Genomic DNA, 17,032 nt, shown 5'->3' with positions numbered 1-17,032 from the left:
GCGCAGGTCTTTCGTGAAGCCCCTTTTCATTTGGAGGGCTGCCCTCCCTGATGGTCTGTTTCCACCTGGATGCTTCCCAGGACCAGAGAAAGGGAGTGGGGAGCAGACCCTCGAGATCTGGGTGCAGGAGGCTCAGCCTTACCTGCCTCCCTCCTCCCAAGGGGCAGGGGTTGCCCAAAGGGCCGTGTCTCTGACCAGTGCAATGGAGTGAGCAGATTGCGGGGGTGGGGAGGGGGGACCGGGGCGCCTGAGGAGTCTGCTTGTCCCCCTCTGGGGCGGGGCTTTGGCAGGCTGTACCCTCCCAGGACAGTCGTCCGTCCCTGGCCTCTTTCTGCATCTGCGGCCCTGGGAGTCAGGCCTTAGGCTGCTGCCCGGCCCGTGTGCCAGCCCTGGCCGCCTAATTCCCAGGAACCTGCCCCAGAACACTGATAAAGCCGCCTTTCAGAGCTCCCTTCAGGCCGCTGCAGGGAGCCTAGGGTAGAGTACTGGGGTCCTCTGAGCTGTCAGACAAAGCCGCCTTGTTGGGAAGGCTCAGACAGAGCAGAGACCCGCACCCCCCCACCCAGGGAGACCCTGCCCCTAAGGGCACATGGGGCCAACTGCTCCCAAGGGCAGGGCAACCAGCCTCACTGAGTCCTGGATGCAGGCGGGAAGGGAGGATGGGGCTGAGGGGCTCAGATCTCTGAGAGCAGGGCTCTTGGGTTAGGGGATGCTCTTCTCAACCCCGTGAGCCACCCGTTGTTCTGGATGCTTTTAGAGCAAACCCAGGGGCCATGGAGCCCTGGGCCACCTGGCTGCACCCACTTTCTCAGGCCCTCATTCTTTCACTCCTGAACCCACTCAGCCCTTTAAGATGCTTGAACGTCCACGGTATGTGCTGTTCCCTCTGCCTGGAATGTCCTTCCCTGCAATTCTCACATGGCTGCCCCTGCTTGTTGTCCTCAGAGGCCGCTCCGACCACCGTCCAACATGATGGCTCAGCAGTAAAGAATCCACCTGCAATGCAGGAGATGCAGGCTCGAGCCCTCGGTCGTGAAGATCCCCTAGAGAAGGAAATGGCAACCCACGCCAGTACTCTTGCCTGGAGAATCTCATGGACAGAGGGGCCTGGCGGGCCACCGTCCATGGGGTTGCAGAGTTGGACATGACTTCGCAACTAAACCACCACCACCACTGTCCCCCTGGGACAAGGAGGCAGGGGGTGTCTTCAGGTATGTCCTCGGCAGCTAGAACCATGCAGAGCCCCTAGGACATGGGGAAAAAATAGTCATCGAATAAAAGCAGCAGCCCATCGAATAAAACAGAAAGCCCTGTTTCTGACTTACTTCATTTACCATGTGATATCACACACGTGGAATCTGAACTATGGCGCAAATGAACCTACCTTCAGAACAGAAACGGAGTCCCAGAGCTGGAGAGTAGACGTGCGGTTGTCAAGGGGTGAGGGTGGACGAGGGGAAAATGGGCGTTTGGGGTTAGGAGATGCCAACTATTACAAACAGGATGGATAAACGGCAGGGTCCTCCTGTGTAGCGCAGGGAACTAGACTCAATAACCGGGGATGAAGCATGATGGGAAAGAATATAAAAAAAGAATGTATGTACCTGTGTGAGTCACTTTGCGTGCAGCAGAAATTAATGCAGCATTGTAAATCAGTTACACGTTGATACAAGTTTTTTTTAAAAGAGAGGTGGAAGCGGTCGTGTTCCCCCAAGAGGGGGTCACCTAGCGAGTGGAGGCAGTGCCCAGCGTGGAGCCCACCTGTGTTTATTTCCAAAGCTTTCCAGGGGCCTCACAGTCTCTTACCTATGGCTATAGAGGGTCACCCTTGGGTCACTCCCACCCTGAGAGAGGGGTGGACCCCTACGTCTGTCTCATCACCCCCACCCCAACCTCTGAGTGGTGCCGAAGGGCTGGGGGCTGCCTTGGCTGCAGCCACGCGGGGACAGCTGTCTTCACGATCAGGGTCTGGCAGGGGCAGGGTGAGGCTCCGGGGAAGAGCACAGGCAACAAATGGGAGGCGGGAGCCGCCCGTCCTGCCCACCATGGATGTAAATAAATGATCACACCAGGCACAAACAGCGGGCTGGGGGCTTTGGAGTCTGCATGGCGATTTCTCAGACCTCAGGCAGGAGTCGGGTCGGCTGGGGTCCCAGATGGGAAGACCTCCTGTGTCGCAGCCGCTTCATTACCGTCTTAACTGAGTGGCCGGCTGGGTCCCTGGGATCCCCGGTGGGGGTGACTAATGTCGTGATTAGTCACAATTGGTGCCTGCGCCCACCCCGGGGTCAGGGTGTGGGGGGAGGGGCCCGGGAGGAAGCAAGTGTGTGGTGGGGTGCTGGTGGAGTTACGATCATTAATAATAATAGAACGAGAACTTCCCTGATGCCCCAGCGGTTAAGACGCCAGGTTTCCTTGGAAGTGGAACTAAGATCCCACTTGCTTCGCAGCATGGCCGAAAAATAGAAAGTAGTAATAATAATAGAATGTGTGAGCATGCTGAATTGCTTCAGTTGTGTCCAAGTCTGTGTGACCCTATGGATTGCAGCCTGCCAGGCTCCTCTGTCCATGGGATTCTCCAGGCAAGGATACTGGAGTGGGTTGCTGTGCCTTCCTCTAGCGGATTTTTCCAACTCAGGGATCAAACCCTCGTCTCTTAACGTCTATGTGCATTGTCAGATGGTTTTTTTTTTTTTTTTAACCACTGCTGCTACCTGGAAAGCCCAATAATAATAGAACAGCAGTTCTCATTTCTTGGAGAGTTACCAGGGGCCTGCCCTGTTTTAAGCTAAGTGTATTATTTATTCCTCAGGCCAGCCTCAAAGAGTTAAGTATGATACAGATGGGGAAACTGAGACTCAGAGAGATGAAGTGATCAGCTCCAAATCCAGGTCCACCTGAGTTCTAACTGAAAGTTTGCAACCACTGTGCTCTCCACTGTCACCACGGGTCTGCAGGGAGCCCTCCAGGGCCCTGGAACCTCTATCCCTCTTCCTCAAGGAGGCTGGTGAGCATGGCCAGAGCAGTTGAGTCTGCACAGTCCTGGTTAAACACACAGGCACTCGGCCCCTCCCAGATCCGATGGAGGCAAGGTGGGTAATGAGGAACCATCAGAGAGCTCATTTTGTCAGGCCTCCCCTTCGGTGGATGCAATCTGCTACTGTCGCTCCAGGCCTATGGTTTTCAAATTTCAGCGAACAACAGAATCACCCAGGTAGCTTATAAAACAGACAACAAGGGCCCAACTTAGGAATCCGCATCAAGAAATATTTATTTATCAAGAAATATCTCACCCCCTGTGGCAAAACACAGCTCCAACATTTCAAAAATCAACAACAAAATGAGCCCAGAGTCCTTTCTCACTGGCCTGCCTGGGCTCGTCTGGAACTCAGACAAGTGGGCTGGAACCACGTCTAAAGTTCTGACCTGACCTCACTGAGATTTCCCGGCTGTCACCAGCAGGGACCCTGCAGCTACATGGAGAGGATGCTGGAGTGGCTTTCACAGCCTCACAAGCTGTAAAAAGGACATTTGAAAAGAAAGGGAGGGACTTCACCTTCCAATGTACAGGATGTAGCTTCAATCCCTGGCCCAGGAACTAAGATCCCACATGCCTCATGGCCAGAAAATCAGAACACAAACAACAGAAGTAACATTGTTGCAAATTCAAGAAAGATTTTTAAAATGGTCCACATTTTTAAAAAATCTTAAAAAAAAAAAAAAACAAAAAAAGAAAGGGAAGCCAGAGATTGTGAAATCCAAGCCCTTTGTTTTACATTTGGGGGAAACTGAGACCCCAAAAGGTTAAGGGATCTGACTAAGTCCACCCAGCAACTGAGTGGCAGAGTCAATTCAACAGCTTTCCAGGATGTCAAGCTGCTTGAGGCAACAAGTGTCTAGGACTACACCCCTCACCATCCGCCTGCCCCCCAGAGGGTTAGTGCTTACTGCTGAGTACCCGCTGATGCACGTGAAGCTGCTGATGTTAAAATTAAGATCAGTTTCTGGGTGGACTTAGATCCCTTAACCTTTTGGGGCCTCAGTTTTCCCCAAATGTAAAACAAAGGGCTTGGATTTCACAACCTCTGGGTTCCCTTTCTTTTTTTTTTTTTTTCAAAGATTTTTTAAAATGTGGACCATTTAAAAAATTGTTATTGAATTTGCTACAATGTTACTTCTGTTGTTTATGTTCTGATTTTCTGGCCATGAGGCATGTGGAATCTTAATTCCTGGACCAGGGCTTGAACCCACATCCTCTGCATTGGAAGGTGAAGTCCTAACCACTAAACCTCCAGGAAAGTCCCTTCCTTTCTTTTCAAATATCCTTTTTACAGCTTGTGAGGCTGGGAAAGCCACTCCAGCATCTGTGTTAGCTGGGCTTTGTGTTAGCTGGGCTATTTTCCAGGACCTGGCATGCGGCCTGGAATATAGAAACTGCTCATTTAATGTTTTTGAAACATGCACTTGAAGGTAATCCACAGCTGTGGGCAAACCAGACACAGACCTTGTTTTCGTGGGGCTTACAGCCCATCAGACCTCTGTGGCTTGTGAGCCAGGGTAAGGAAGGTGGGGTAGTGGCTCCTCTTCTCCAGGGGAGGAGGCCAATTCTCTTCCTCCTCACCCCTCTATGCCAAGAGCTTGGCTTCAGTGATCTAAGGTCAGACAGGGAACGAGATGTGTAAAGCGGGGTGGTGGGGGGAACATGAGATATTAGGGAGCAGTAGCGACTGCGGCCAACAGCGATGGCATTTGAATCTTTTATTTTAAAGAAGCATTGAGCCAGACAGTAGAAAACCCTGACACACCTAAAGGCCAAGTATGGCCCATGGCTGTAGTTAGCCGTGGGCCAGCGTGTCATCTAGTACTGGATCAGGAGTCTAAAGACCAGAATCTTTTTCTGGCCCTTGGCTGACTTACTGAGTGATCCTGGGTGAATCACCGGCTTTGGCCTCCCCAGATGTGCCCGGAAAAACAGGGTCAGGGTCAAGGTCAGCTTCGAGGTGTGCCAGGAAGCTGCTGGGAAACCAGGACGGATGCCAGCATGCAACGAGGCTGCTGTGGCTTTAAAAGTGCCTGGACGGCCCCGGGCGGCAGCAGCCCAGAGCAGCGGCGAGGCCACCTGCAGAGCTCACCACAGCTGGGAAGATTAGTCTCTTCCACTAGACAACACCCATTACCATGTTCCAATAGCCATCACTTCCGCTAGGAGGGCTACAGATGAGATATCGATTGCGCTGACCCCAGGCGAGCCCTTTCCCCAGCCTGAGATGTGTGCAGATCAGCTCGGCGCCTGGCTGGCAGCTTCCAGGGCCCTGCCACTTCCTCCCTGCAGTCCCCCAGTGCTTGGGATCCAGGGGAAGCTGACCGTGGCCCCACCAGGTGGGCTGGTTTGGGCTGTGGCCAAGGCCTGGGCTCCACCGGCTCTTGGCTTTCAGGAAGGAGAGCCTCGAGCGTAAGGTCTGGCTGGGGTCCCGGCCAGAAGGGGAGAAGCAGGGGGCCAGGCTGCGGGTGGGGGTAGGTGCCTGATGCCACCATTTGGGTGGGCAATGCCAGCTTTGGGACCAGACATGATGCAATCCTGATTCCACATTTGCTCTTTGAGGGTCCAGCCTCCGCTCCAGGCAGTCTGACCTGCTGGCAGCTTCTAAGGTCTGTTCCTTCTCCCTCTGCTTGGGCGCTGGAGCACTGGAAGTGGGAAAAGGGATGCCCTCCATCTGGGTCCCAGAGGCAGCTTGGTGAGGGCAGAGGCTGTGCTCTGCCCCCTCCCTGCCCACCCCGCCATGCTTCCCCCACCACAGCACGGGGCTGGGAGCATCATACACCTGGGAGCCAGAATGTCTCAGTAGAAATCAGCTGAGAGTCACAGGCAGGTGCAACCTCCTTCACCCAGTCACCCATTCTTGGAACCCTGCGGGGCAGGAACCAATCACAGCACGGAGCTCTTGTCGGACAAGCAAGATGCGCTCACTGACACCCGGTCATCCAGGGATGCTGTGATGGGGCGGCTCAGGTGGCTTGAAGCTTTCTCATTTGCCCAACATGCCCCCATATGTTTTTAAAAGAAGGAAGGTAGGCTTCCCTGGTGTGACTCAGTGGTAAAGAATCCGCCTGCCAATGGAGGAGACACAGGTTCGATCCCTGATCCAGGAAGATCCCACATGCTGCAGAGCAGCTAAGCCCACGCCACAGCTACAGTCTGTGCTTTAGAGCTGGGAGCTGCAGCTACAGAAGCCCGCGAACCCTAGAGGCCGCGATCTGCAACAAGAGAAGCCGCTGCAGTGAGGAGCTCGTGCACTGTAACTAGAGAGAAGCCCATGCAGCAGCAAAGACCCAGAACAGCCAAAAATAAATACATAAATATTTTTTAAAAGAAGAAAGGCATTCTTTCCTTTTTTTTACCCCTATGGTTTCCGCTCGTCTCATCATGGCACCAGGAAGCCTTCTAGTGCACTGGAAAGACTCCATAGCTTTATCTGGGTGGTGGTTACACAGGTCAAAACACAGGGAGAAATTTATCAAGCTGTCCATCTCAGATATATGCACTCCTGTGTGTGTGTGCATGTCTATGCATGTCTACATAGGAGTGTGTGTACATATAAATGTGCACGTGTGTAGCATTTATATGCTGTTGTCTATAGATTGTACCCCAGCACAAACCAACTTCATCTTCTGCCTTTGAACAGGAATGTGTGGTTTCTTCCAGGGAAGCAGTAGAGGACTGGAAGGTGGGCCTGGCTGGCTGGTGGCCTGGACCCCACACTCCTCAGCTCCTTGGCCCCAGAAGGTGAGGGGATTTGGGGGTCCTTGCTTGACACGTTCGTCCTACTGAGGCCCAGCCTCCCAGCACCGGACTTCTCAGGATTCCCCCAGACACGAGAAACCCTCCTATTGCCCAACCAGGAGCTGAAGGAAGAAATGGGGGGATTTAGAAACAGGAAAGAAAACAATACAATGATAGCCAACAGGGCATGGGAGAATCCTGTCATTTGTTCTATACAATTTCATCGAGAGCCTCTTATTTTCTAAGCCCTGTACTGAGTGCCAGAGGATATAGCGGTGGGCACCGCAGACACGGTCACTGCTCCCAGCCTGCAAGGAAATAGAACCCGTGTCAAGAAGGTCCAGGGCTGGGCATTTAGGAAAAGCTGAAGGAGGTGGTCCTTAACCTCCAAGACCAAGAAAGTGGCCTTGGTCAGGGCTCAGGCTTATCAGCTCAGAGGCAGCAGCTGGCAATAAACAAAAGCACCGAGCTGCCAAGTTGTGACTTTGTAACCAAAAATCCAGTTGTCACACAGGCCAAACCAGCACCAAGGAGGCACCTACTCCCTCAAAGTGTGTTGCATGGGCTGCAGTTAGGAGCCAGGAGCCCCAAGATCCACAGGTGCTCTATAGAAAACTGCCCGCGTAAGGTGGGCACTATTTAAAACAACTTTTTTTTAATTTTTAAAAATAATGTCATCTATCTCTTTTTGGCTGTGCTGGGTCCCCGTTGCTGCGTGGGCCTGCTTTAGTTGTGTTAAGCGGGGCTTCTCTTCCTCGTGGTGGTTTCTCTTGTTGCAGAGCACAGGCTCTGGGTGTGCGGGATTCGGGAGCTGCAGCACGTAGGCTCAGTAACCGTGGCCTATGGGCTCTAGAGCACAGGCTTAGTTATTTCAAGGCACGTGGGATTTTCCCGGATCAGGGATCAAACCCGTGTCCCCTGCATCGGCAGGCGGATTCTTCACCGTTGAGCCACCAGGGAAGCCCCGGGTGGGCCCTACTGTTACCCTGCTCTGATGGCCGAGGACACTGATGCCTGTAAGAAGTACTGAAGAAGTCCCCCCGGTCCCCAGTTAGGAAGTGGCAGAGGCAAGATCAGATGTGTGCAGCCTCAACCCCCTCCCCGCCCTTCTGTCACCATGATGGTGGCGATGCCCCCACAGCATGAAGGAGAAGAAGAAAGGGTCTTCTGACCTGATCACCCAGGGCATGCGTGAAGGGCAGCTTTTATTTGCCTTGACCAGATTCCATGATGCTGCAGTGCCCCTGCGTGGAGCGGTGACTGATCAGGCTCCAACCCTGATGGCCCACCGGGTCCCTCAATATCCCAGGGAAAAGTGCCCATTAAGATCCCATCCTACAGGGACTTGCCTGATGGGCCAGTGGCCGAATCTGCCTTCCAATGCAGGGGATGTGGGTTCGATCCCTGGTCGGGAAACTAAGATCCTGCATGTCATGGGGCCACTGGGCCCATACGCTCAGCACACTGAGTCCACAGCTCTGGATGATAGAAACTGAACGAAACACAAGGAAGAACTATTTTCAGACACTTGACAATGGGGAGAACTTTACTGTGAAAAGCGAAAAACAGACAAGGTGAGCCCTACTATCGCCGAGCTTTGTGCCTGGAGATAATCCCCAAACTGCAGAATGGAGAGGAGAGGCAAAGAGTCTAGTGAGCATGCCAGGAAGACAGATGGGGTTTGAGGGAGGACAAGACAATCAGAAACTATGGGGCTGATGACCAGAGAAGAGGGAGCTACTGAGAGAAAGAACTCGGCCATCTGCATAGAGTTCAGCTGAGACTTGGCCAAGTGCAAATCTCTAGATACTGAGAAAGAGTGAAGGCAAAAGAAGAAGGGGGTGACAGAACATGAGATGGTTAGAGAGCATCACTGACTCAATGGACATGAATCTGAGCAAACTCTGAGAGATAGTGGAGGACAGAGGAGACCAGCGTGCCACTGTCCATGGGGTCGTAAAGAGTCGGACACAACTTATTGACTGAACAACAGCAACATATCTTCCCAAGCACAGAATGAAATCTCATGAGCATACATAAGAATAATTTTCAAGGGAAGGAAAAATTACCAGGAATCTCATAAAGGACTGGAAAATGTTTGCTTCCTCCAGCTAGAGTGGAGCGACCTCGCTGAATACAAGTCATCTAGTAAGGACCCTAGAAAGACCCCACTTTAGGAGCAGAGCTAAATTATCTCTAGAATAAAAACTAGAGCTGCCCTAAAGGAACCTAAAAACAAATCTTCGAAGGCTCAAACTCATCTGTACGCATGCATGCTAAGTTGCTTCAGTCATTTCCAGCTCTTTGTGACCCTATGGGATTCTCCAGGCAAGAATACTGGAGTGGGTTGCTGTGCCCTCCGCCAGGCAAACTAATCTATAAGTAACTACACTGCCTTCTCTAAAGAAGTCCAATACTCTTCAAGAGAGTACAAGAGAATCTTACTAGGCAAGGCTACAATGCCCAGTGTCAATATTTTTAAATTATGAGCTATACCAAGAGGTAGAAAAATCCCATAGTTAAGAGAAAAATCAGTCAACAGGAGTAGACCAAGCAATGACAAGAAAGACAGTATTAACAGAGAGAATATTCATGCAGCCATTGTGAATTTGTTCCATATGTTCAAGGCTATAAAGGAAAACATAAGCTTGATGTGGAGAGAAACTGGGTATAAAAATGACTGCTGTACTGATGAAAACAGCACCTGAAGTGAAAAGTACACTTGATGAAATTAATAGCAGATTTGATAATATAGAAGAAAGATCAATGACCTTGAAAACACAGCAGCAGATACTGCACAGAATGAAGTTCAGAGAGAAAACAGACCAAACAGAGAAGAAGAACGCCCTGGGTCTCAGAGATTATGGAGTGATTCAAATGGTCTCTGATATGTATAATTAGAGAGCCAGAAAGGAGGGGGGTAGACAAACCAATTTGAGGGGAAAAAAATCTGCAAACATTACAAATTTGATAAAAATCCACAGGCTCAACTCGATGAATGTCAAGTTGAATGAGCATAAGAAAGTCATACCAAGGCCTATCGTAATCAAATTGCTGAAAATCAGCAGAAAAGAGAAAGCCAGAAAAGCAGGAAAAAGAGAAATTACATATAGAGGAAAAACAACAGTAAAAGCTTTTGGTTACTTTGATCAAGAATAAGGGAGGGGACTTCCTTGGTGGTTCAGTGGTTAAGAATTCACTTTCCAAGGCAGGGGACATGGGTTTGATCCCTAGTTAGGGACCTAAGATTCCACATGCCACAGGGCATCTAAGCCCACATGCTCTAGAGCCTGTGCCCCACAACTAGAGAGACGCCCACACAGAAGACCCAACACAGCCATAAAAAAATAAACATTAAAAACAAAAAGGGAGGACAATCTACTGTGTACTAGGTGCTATGCTAGACCCCTGAGCCCTACGAATACTTACTAATGGTCTGCTCTTATCTGTGACTCTGTTCTATAAGTGAAAATAAATGTTAACATATGTGATAAGTAAAAATTCTCTGCATGTCTCAGCAATCCCTGAAAAAAAAAATAAAAAGAATATGGATAGACAAAAGTCACCAAGGTAAGTAAAGAGGAACATTACTATCAATCCTATAGACAGTTAAGGATAATAAGAAAATATGAAAAGGTTTAATACCAATAAAATTGACAATCTAAATGGAATGGGCAAATTCCTCAAAAGACACAAATTACCCAAAGTTGACTGAAGCCAAAAATGGATGACCTGAGTGCGTGTGTGTGCTAAGTTACTTCAGTTGTGTCCAACTCTTTGCAACCCTATGGACTTCAGCCTGCCAGGCTCCTCTGTCCTTGGGATTCTCCAGGCCAGGAATACTGGAATGGGTTGCCATGCCCTCCTCCAGGGGATCTTCCCAACCCAGAGATGGAACCAGCATCTCTTATGTCTCCTACACTGGCAGGTGGATTCTTTACCACTAGCATCACCTGGGAAGCCCATGACATGAGTAAATCCAATATAAATCATAGAAACTGAATTCATACCTTAAAAGTATCCCACCAAAAGCTACTTCATGGCAAATAGATGGGGAAACAGTGGAAACAGTGGCTGACTATTTTTCTGGGCTCCAAAATCACTGCAGATGGTGACTGCAACCATGAAATTAAAAGACACTTACTCCTTGGAAAGAAAGTTATGACCAACCTAGACAGCATATTAAAAAGCAGAGACATTACTTTGCCAACAAAGGTCCGTATAGTAAAGGCTATGGTTTTTCCAGTGGTCATGTATGGATGTGAGAGTTGGACTATAAACAAAGCTGAACACCGAAGAATTGATGCTTTTGAACTGTGGTGTTGGAGAAGACTCTTGATAGTCCCTTCGACTGCAAGGAGATCCAACCAGTCCATCCTAAAGGACATCAGTCCTGGGTGTTCATTGGAGGGACTGATGTTGAAGCTGAAACTCCAATACTTTGGCCACCTGATGTGAAGAGCTGACTCATTGGAAAAGACCCTGATGCTGGGAGGGATTGAGGGCAGGAGGAGAAAGGGATGACAGGATGAGATGGTTGGATGGCATCACTGACTCAATGGACATGGGTTTGGGTGGACTCTGGGAGTTGGTGATGAACAGGGAGGTCTGGTGTGCTGCGGTTCATGGGGTTGCAGAGTTGGACATGACTGAGCGACTGAACTGAACTGAACTGAAAAAACATTCTAGGCCTAGATGGCTTCCTTGGTGAATGCTATCAAATATTTATAAAGAAATATTACCACTCCTACATAAGGATAAATAGAAAAAACATACCTTTGTTATTTTTTAATCTTTTAAAAATGATATTTGACTATCTAAAGAAAAATAGCAACATACTGTGGGCCTTTGTAGAAACAATGCATATGACAACAAAAGCACAAAGTGAAATATTTCTATGATGGTATACTTTTATAACATTCTTACATTACACATGAGATGGTATAACATTCATGAAGATAGACTGTGATAAGCTAAAGATATATGAACATTGTAAACCCTAGCGAACTCACTTAAAAAAGGCAAAAATTTGAGCTAATAATAAGCCAACTACTAAAAATATTCAATTAAATCCAATAAAAGGCAGGATAAAAATTTAGAATGGGAAAAACTAAATCTAAATGAGAAAGTGGGCTTCCCTAGTGGCTCATTGATAAAGAATCCACCTGCCAATGCAGGAGCCTTGAGTTTGATTCGAGGGTCAGGACAATCCCCTGGAGAAGGAAATGGCACCCCATTCCAGTATTCTTGCCTGGGAAACCCCATGGATTGAGGAGCCTGGTGGGCTACAGTCCACCAGGGTGCAAAAGAGTCAGACACGACTTAGTGACTGAACAATATAAATGAAGAAAGGTTAAATAAATCATGGATTAATGATATAATGAAATGTTATGCAGTGGCTGAAATAATTTGAGTTTTTGATGTTATATGATATAAAGTTAAAAGTAGGGTAAAACACTTGCTCTTAAAATACTTTTAACCTAAATAACTCTACAAAATATTTATAATCATAGAAAAATATATGACTGTGAAGAAATGCACTAGGTATAAGCAGTGTTTATAATTCAGTGGCGAGATGATTGGTGATAGTTGCTTCTATAAGGTTTTTTTAAGTAAGATGCGGCCCAATGATGATTAAGGATATAAACGCAAGATTTTGGTCACCTCAGCCAGGGTTTGGTTCCTGGCTCTGTCACTTGCTAGCTGACTGAATGTTGCCAGATCAATTTCTCTGCATCTCAGTTGCCTCCTCTGCCAAATGCACTTAAGAGCATCTACCTCAGTGTCATTTAGACTTCCCTGGTGACTGGTGACTCAGAGGGTAAAGTCTGCCTGCAATGTGGGAGACCCAGGGTCAATCCCTGGGCCGGGATAATCCCCTGGAGAAGGAAATGGCAATCCACTCGAGAATTTTTGCCTGGAAAATCCCATGGATAAAGGAACCTGGCAGGCTACAGTCGATGGGATAGCCAAGAGTCATACACAACCGCGTAACTAACACATATACAGTGTCATTTTGAATTTTCAATGAGATAAGGTGAATAAAGTGTGAAGCCAAGGGTCTGGCACAAAGCTAAGATTCATTGAGGAATTCGTTTGTAACTTTCATAAAAAGAGTAAAAAGTTTTAAAGACAAAATCTCTTTTGAAAGAAACCCTCATTAACAAAAGCAACGGGGATAGAGGTCAGAACCAGGACAGGGCTCAGAACAACCAGCGCTCAAATCTTCCCAGTATCTCACCAGCATCTCACTAAGCTCTAAATGGTAATCAGTGTCTCAGAGAATTCAAGTTAAGAAATGCCACCAGCTCCCATAATACCTACCAGGATGGGGACTGGGGTTCTAAACCAGAGATTCACGCCTCCCCTCACTTCCCTCTTGCTTCCTCTTCCCTCTCTGCTGGGCCAGGCACAGGGCATCCCACTACGTCTAAATTCACTCCTCACTTCTGGCCATTTTCCCAGGCCCAATCCCTGGGACTGAGATTCTGATTGGCTCAACTGTAGTCAGGTGTCCAGCCATGGTCCCATCAAATATGACCAAGCGGGTGGAGTCCAGTGCAAACATGGCGGCTTTGGGGTCCTGTTTTGGGGAAGGGTGGAGGGAACCTTGTAGGCTAGATGGACCACCTGCCCCATCCCCACCCCCAGATTGTCTGCAGCTGTCCTCTCTGCTCAAGCTATTCTTCCTCCTCCATGATGCAGAGTGCTCACGGCCACCCAGCCATGATAGGGGGAGCGTGCTGCGGTCAGCCACGGCCACCGTTCCCGGGAGGGAGTTCGCTGTTGGCTGTGGGCTGGGCTGCCCCCAACTTTGTCACTTAAACTCTCCTGGGTTTCCCTGGCACGTGCCACAGTTGGTAACAAATTGCCAGGCTGCTGGGCTAGAGTCTGACTGGGGTGGTCTCTTCTGGATTCCATGGTTTTTGCTAAAGAGAGGGGTCAGTTCTTCCAGGTAAATGGGTTCTCTGGCAAAACGTGACCTTCGGCAGCACTTTAGTCAGAAAACACAAAGGTTGGTCTAAGAAAAGCATGATCTGCCACGCACACACACATTCTTACCCCTCTCTCTGCAGAAATAAAGAAACAAAAGACTAATGTATAATTTTTTTTTTAATTCTCACTGCAGTCCCCCGCTCCCCGCCCCATCCCTCTGTCTGTGGACCACTTCTGCAGGCTACAGGGGACTATTGGAACAAAGCTGGGGCCTGGCGCCCCCACTACGCTGCCAGACCCAGAGAACAAGTCACAATCACAAATTATCACAACAATTAGCAGCTACACTTGGGAGATGGGTAAAGTGAGGCGGCCCAGCTCTGCATTGTCAGCTGGTCTATTTGGCGGTGACCTTGTTCTGGAGGCGATGATATTCCTTCAGCCTGTAAACCAGATTCAAAACAAAGAAAAATGTAAATTAACAATAACAACATGCACTCAGTTCAATTAATTCAGGCAGAGCTGGGGTGGCGGGGGGCAGCTGTTTGTTAAGACGTGTGTGAAGTTGTCTTTTTATTCTCCCTCTCTCCTCTCCTGCCCTGGTCCCTCCTGCCCTCCAATCAGGATAATGTAATTAATTTATCTTAGGGGGAAAACATTGCTTGTCATTGTTGCAGACAAAGCGTTTAACTGGCGATGGGAGAAGTGAAGAGGCCATTATGAAAACCCAGTGTGTTTCGAGCCATTTAAAAGGGTTAGAGTTATAAAACGCAGGGTGAAGGAGGCAGGGAGGTGGAGGTGACGGCCCGCCTGGGTTCGATGTCTCTCCCAGTCTTGGCTCCAGGAGAAAGTGGGTCTGTGCTGAGGGCATGTTATCAGGGAGAGGAAAGAGACTCATGCCTTCTTCTTGACCCCATGCCCCCAGGAGAAGGAAGCTAGTGATTAAGAACCCAGAGCCTGATAGACTGGTTGCCAAGCACCGTGCCCTTCCTGGGCACCAGGGTCTGGGCTTAGTGCTGGATATCCATGGCCTGGACTTGAACTTCCACCACACCTGTGAGGCAGATATGATTAACACCCCACTAGTGATTTCTAGAGGTTCGGAAGGGGTCTGAACCCAAACTGCAGAACTAGGACTTGAACCCAGGTCTGAGTGGCCCCAGTTGGTATGCATCACGCACCCTGGGCCACGGAGATCTGTGTCTCCAGTTAGACCTGCATGGGGACGAGAAGGCAGGAGCTGGTGACCTTCTGTGGCTCCCTTCTACCTCTTGGCCGTCTCCCTTGCTAAGCTGCTCAGGAAAGGGACTCCTGGTGGAGTCCCTGTGGCTGGAGAGGGTGGGATTGAGTGTCAGAGGCAACTCAGAAACCCGGAACTCAATGCCCAGGACTCTGTTGCCCTTGGCTGTCACACCTGGAGGGTCTGAGGGCCCATCAGGGGCCAGGGCTTCTCACCTGAGGGAGTTGATGTTGATGAAACCAGTGGCGTCAACTGGCTCGTAGTCTCCCTGAACGTTCATGCTGCAAAAGAGGGGGAGCTCGTCAGCATCCCAGGGGCCATGGCCTGGCGTCCGGAGGACCCCAGCCTCACAGACACCCAGGTGTTTCCCGTGTGGATCCAACCCTCTCTGCACTCTAGCTCGTCACTGTTTTCCTTCTGGTTCAGGGAGCCCTACCCTGTGCCGGGGCTGGAGAGCAGGGAGCCACATCCCTGCCATGCAGATGGGCGGGTTGGGTCCTGGCCCCACCAGTGCCAGCCGGGTGAACTCCTGCCACCAACCAGAGCACTGCACCTGTAACCTCAGGACACGCAATGGAGCCACCTCTGCCCTCAGGGTGTCCGGGAAGACCCGATGATGTCCAGCGGTCTGAAGGCCTGGGAGGCCGGGGTTACACACGTGACGGTGTTCCGCAAGCTGCGGGGAGGCCCCAGCCTTCAAGGTCTGTCCTCAAAGCCTTTTTCACCCTGTCGGCCCAGCGAGTGAGACCGAGTCTAATCCATTTTCAAACCTGGGCACCCACCCCATGCCAGCTGGTCGGTGAAAAAGGCACCGTCAACTCCTGTTGCCCTCAGTAGATTTTTTTTCCTTCCCAATCTACGGTTTCCATCTTACAGATCCAACAGCCTTCCTCTTTTGATTGCTCTCACTTAGCTGTCCTTCGGAACCCTTCCCAACCACAGTCATTCAGATCCGGTCACCTGGTTGTGTATCCTGGCTCCACCCCCAGCACAGACCTTAGGGCAAATATTTTTGCTCTCTGAGCTCCAGTCTTCCATTTGTGAAATGGGGCCCTCATCGTTAACACTTGTTGTCGTTTAGTCGCTCAGTCGTGTCCGACTCTTTTGACCCCATGGACTGTAGCCCGCCAGGCTCCTTGGACCATGGGATCTCCCAGGCCAGAGTCCTGGAGCGGGCTGCCATTTCCCCTCTAGGGGATCTTCCCGACACAGGGCTCGAACCCCACATCTCCAGCGTTGCAGGCAGATTCTTTCCTGCTGAGCCAGCCAGGAAGGCCCTCCAGCATTGTCACTGGCTCCACATAAAATGATGTAGCTGGCATCTGGCAGGCACTCAGCGGCGCTAACATCACTCATGCACCTGTTCTTTCACTCAGGTATTTATTAAGCACCTACTACCCGCCAGGCACCGGGCCAGATGCTGGGGAAACAAAGGACCAGGCAGGGCCAGCTCCCACGGGGGCGGGGCGGGGGGTGCAGACATAAGCAATCAATCACCCACCTGCCCTCGGTAGTTTACTGACTGTGATCCACTCTGAGGACAAGTTCAGGGTGTTCTGGCCTCCGATCTGACTCTACCAGGCCACCCTCCGAATCCCCCTGGGGGAAGGGGTCCCTCCCGTTTCTCAGGGGGCCCCTGTTGCATCCTGCCCTGAATCAGCCCCTTGTCTTCATGTCTGCAGAAATCTAGCCTCAGGATAAAGCCGTCTCAAGGTTCTCAGGGACAAGGAGGTGGCCTGCCCCCTCAGGACCCTTCTCCAGAGAGGTAAGATGGGGGGGTTGGGGGGTGGGGGGAGCTAAGGGGGTCTGCCGTTCTTTTTCCCAGACCCTGAGGCTGTGTCTCTGACTGGCTCTTTGTGGACTGTGGGCTTGCAGACTGTCAGGGGAGGTTACAAAAAAAAAAAAAAAAATCATTGTGAACTGGAGTCTCTGCACCGGGTTGCCCTGTGGCTTGTCGGGTCTCGGGCTCTGGGCCTCCCTCCACCACGCCCTCGCCCTGACCTTCACGGGGCCTTGAAGCTGACACATGGAACTCCCACGCTCCCTCCTTTTCACCTCCACGACTCTTCCAGGGC

The 17,032-nt window shown here is 50.3% G+C and overlaps 1 protein-coding gene across 1 annotated transcript in view; it reads right to left on the bottom strand.

Annotated features, from left to right (window-relative positions):
- Positions 1-13,876: 13,876 nt before the first annotated feature.
- ASS1 (argininosuccinate synthase 1) overlaps positions 13,877-17,032 on the bottom strand; it is a 52,388-nt gene continuing 49,232 nt past the window's right edge. Inside the window, exons 14-15 of the mRNA XM_020875577.2 lie at positions 15,173-15,238; positions 13,877-14,160 (exon numbers count right to left, since the gene is read on the bottom strand). Coding sequence (XP_020731236.1) covers positions 14,115-14,160; positions 15,173-15,238 — 112 coding nt within the window. The 3' untranslated portion in view covers positions 13,877-14,114. The remainder of the gene's footprint in view (positions 14,161-15,172; positions 15,239-17,032) is intronic.

This window comes from Odocoileus virginianus, chromosome 2, assembly GCF_023699985.2.
Source record: "Odocoileus virginianus isolate 20LAN1187 ecotype Illinois chromosome 2, Ovbor_1.2, whole genome shotgun sequence".
Lineage (NCBI taxonomy): Eukaryota > Metazoa > Chordata > Mammalia > Artiodactyla > Cervidae > Odocoileus > Odocoileus virginianus.
The sequence above is the reverse complement of the archived record's forward strand: the minus strand, read 5'-3'. Positions and strand labels throughout refer to the sequence as shown.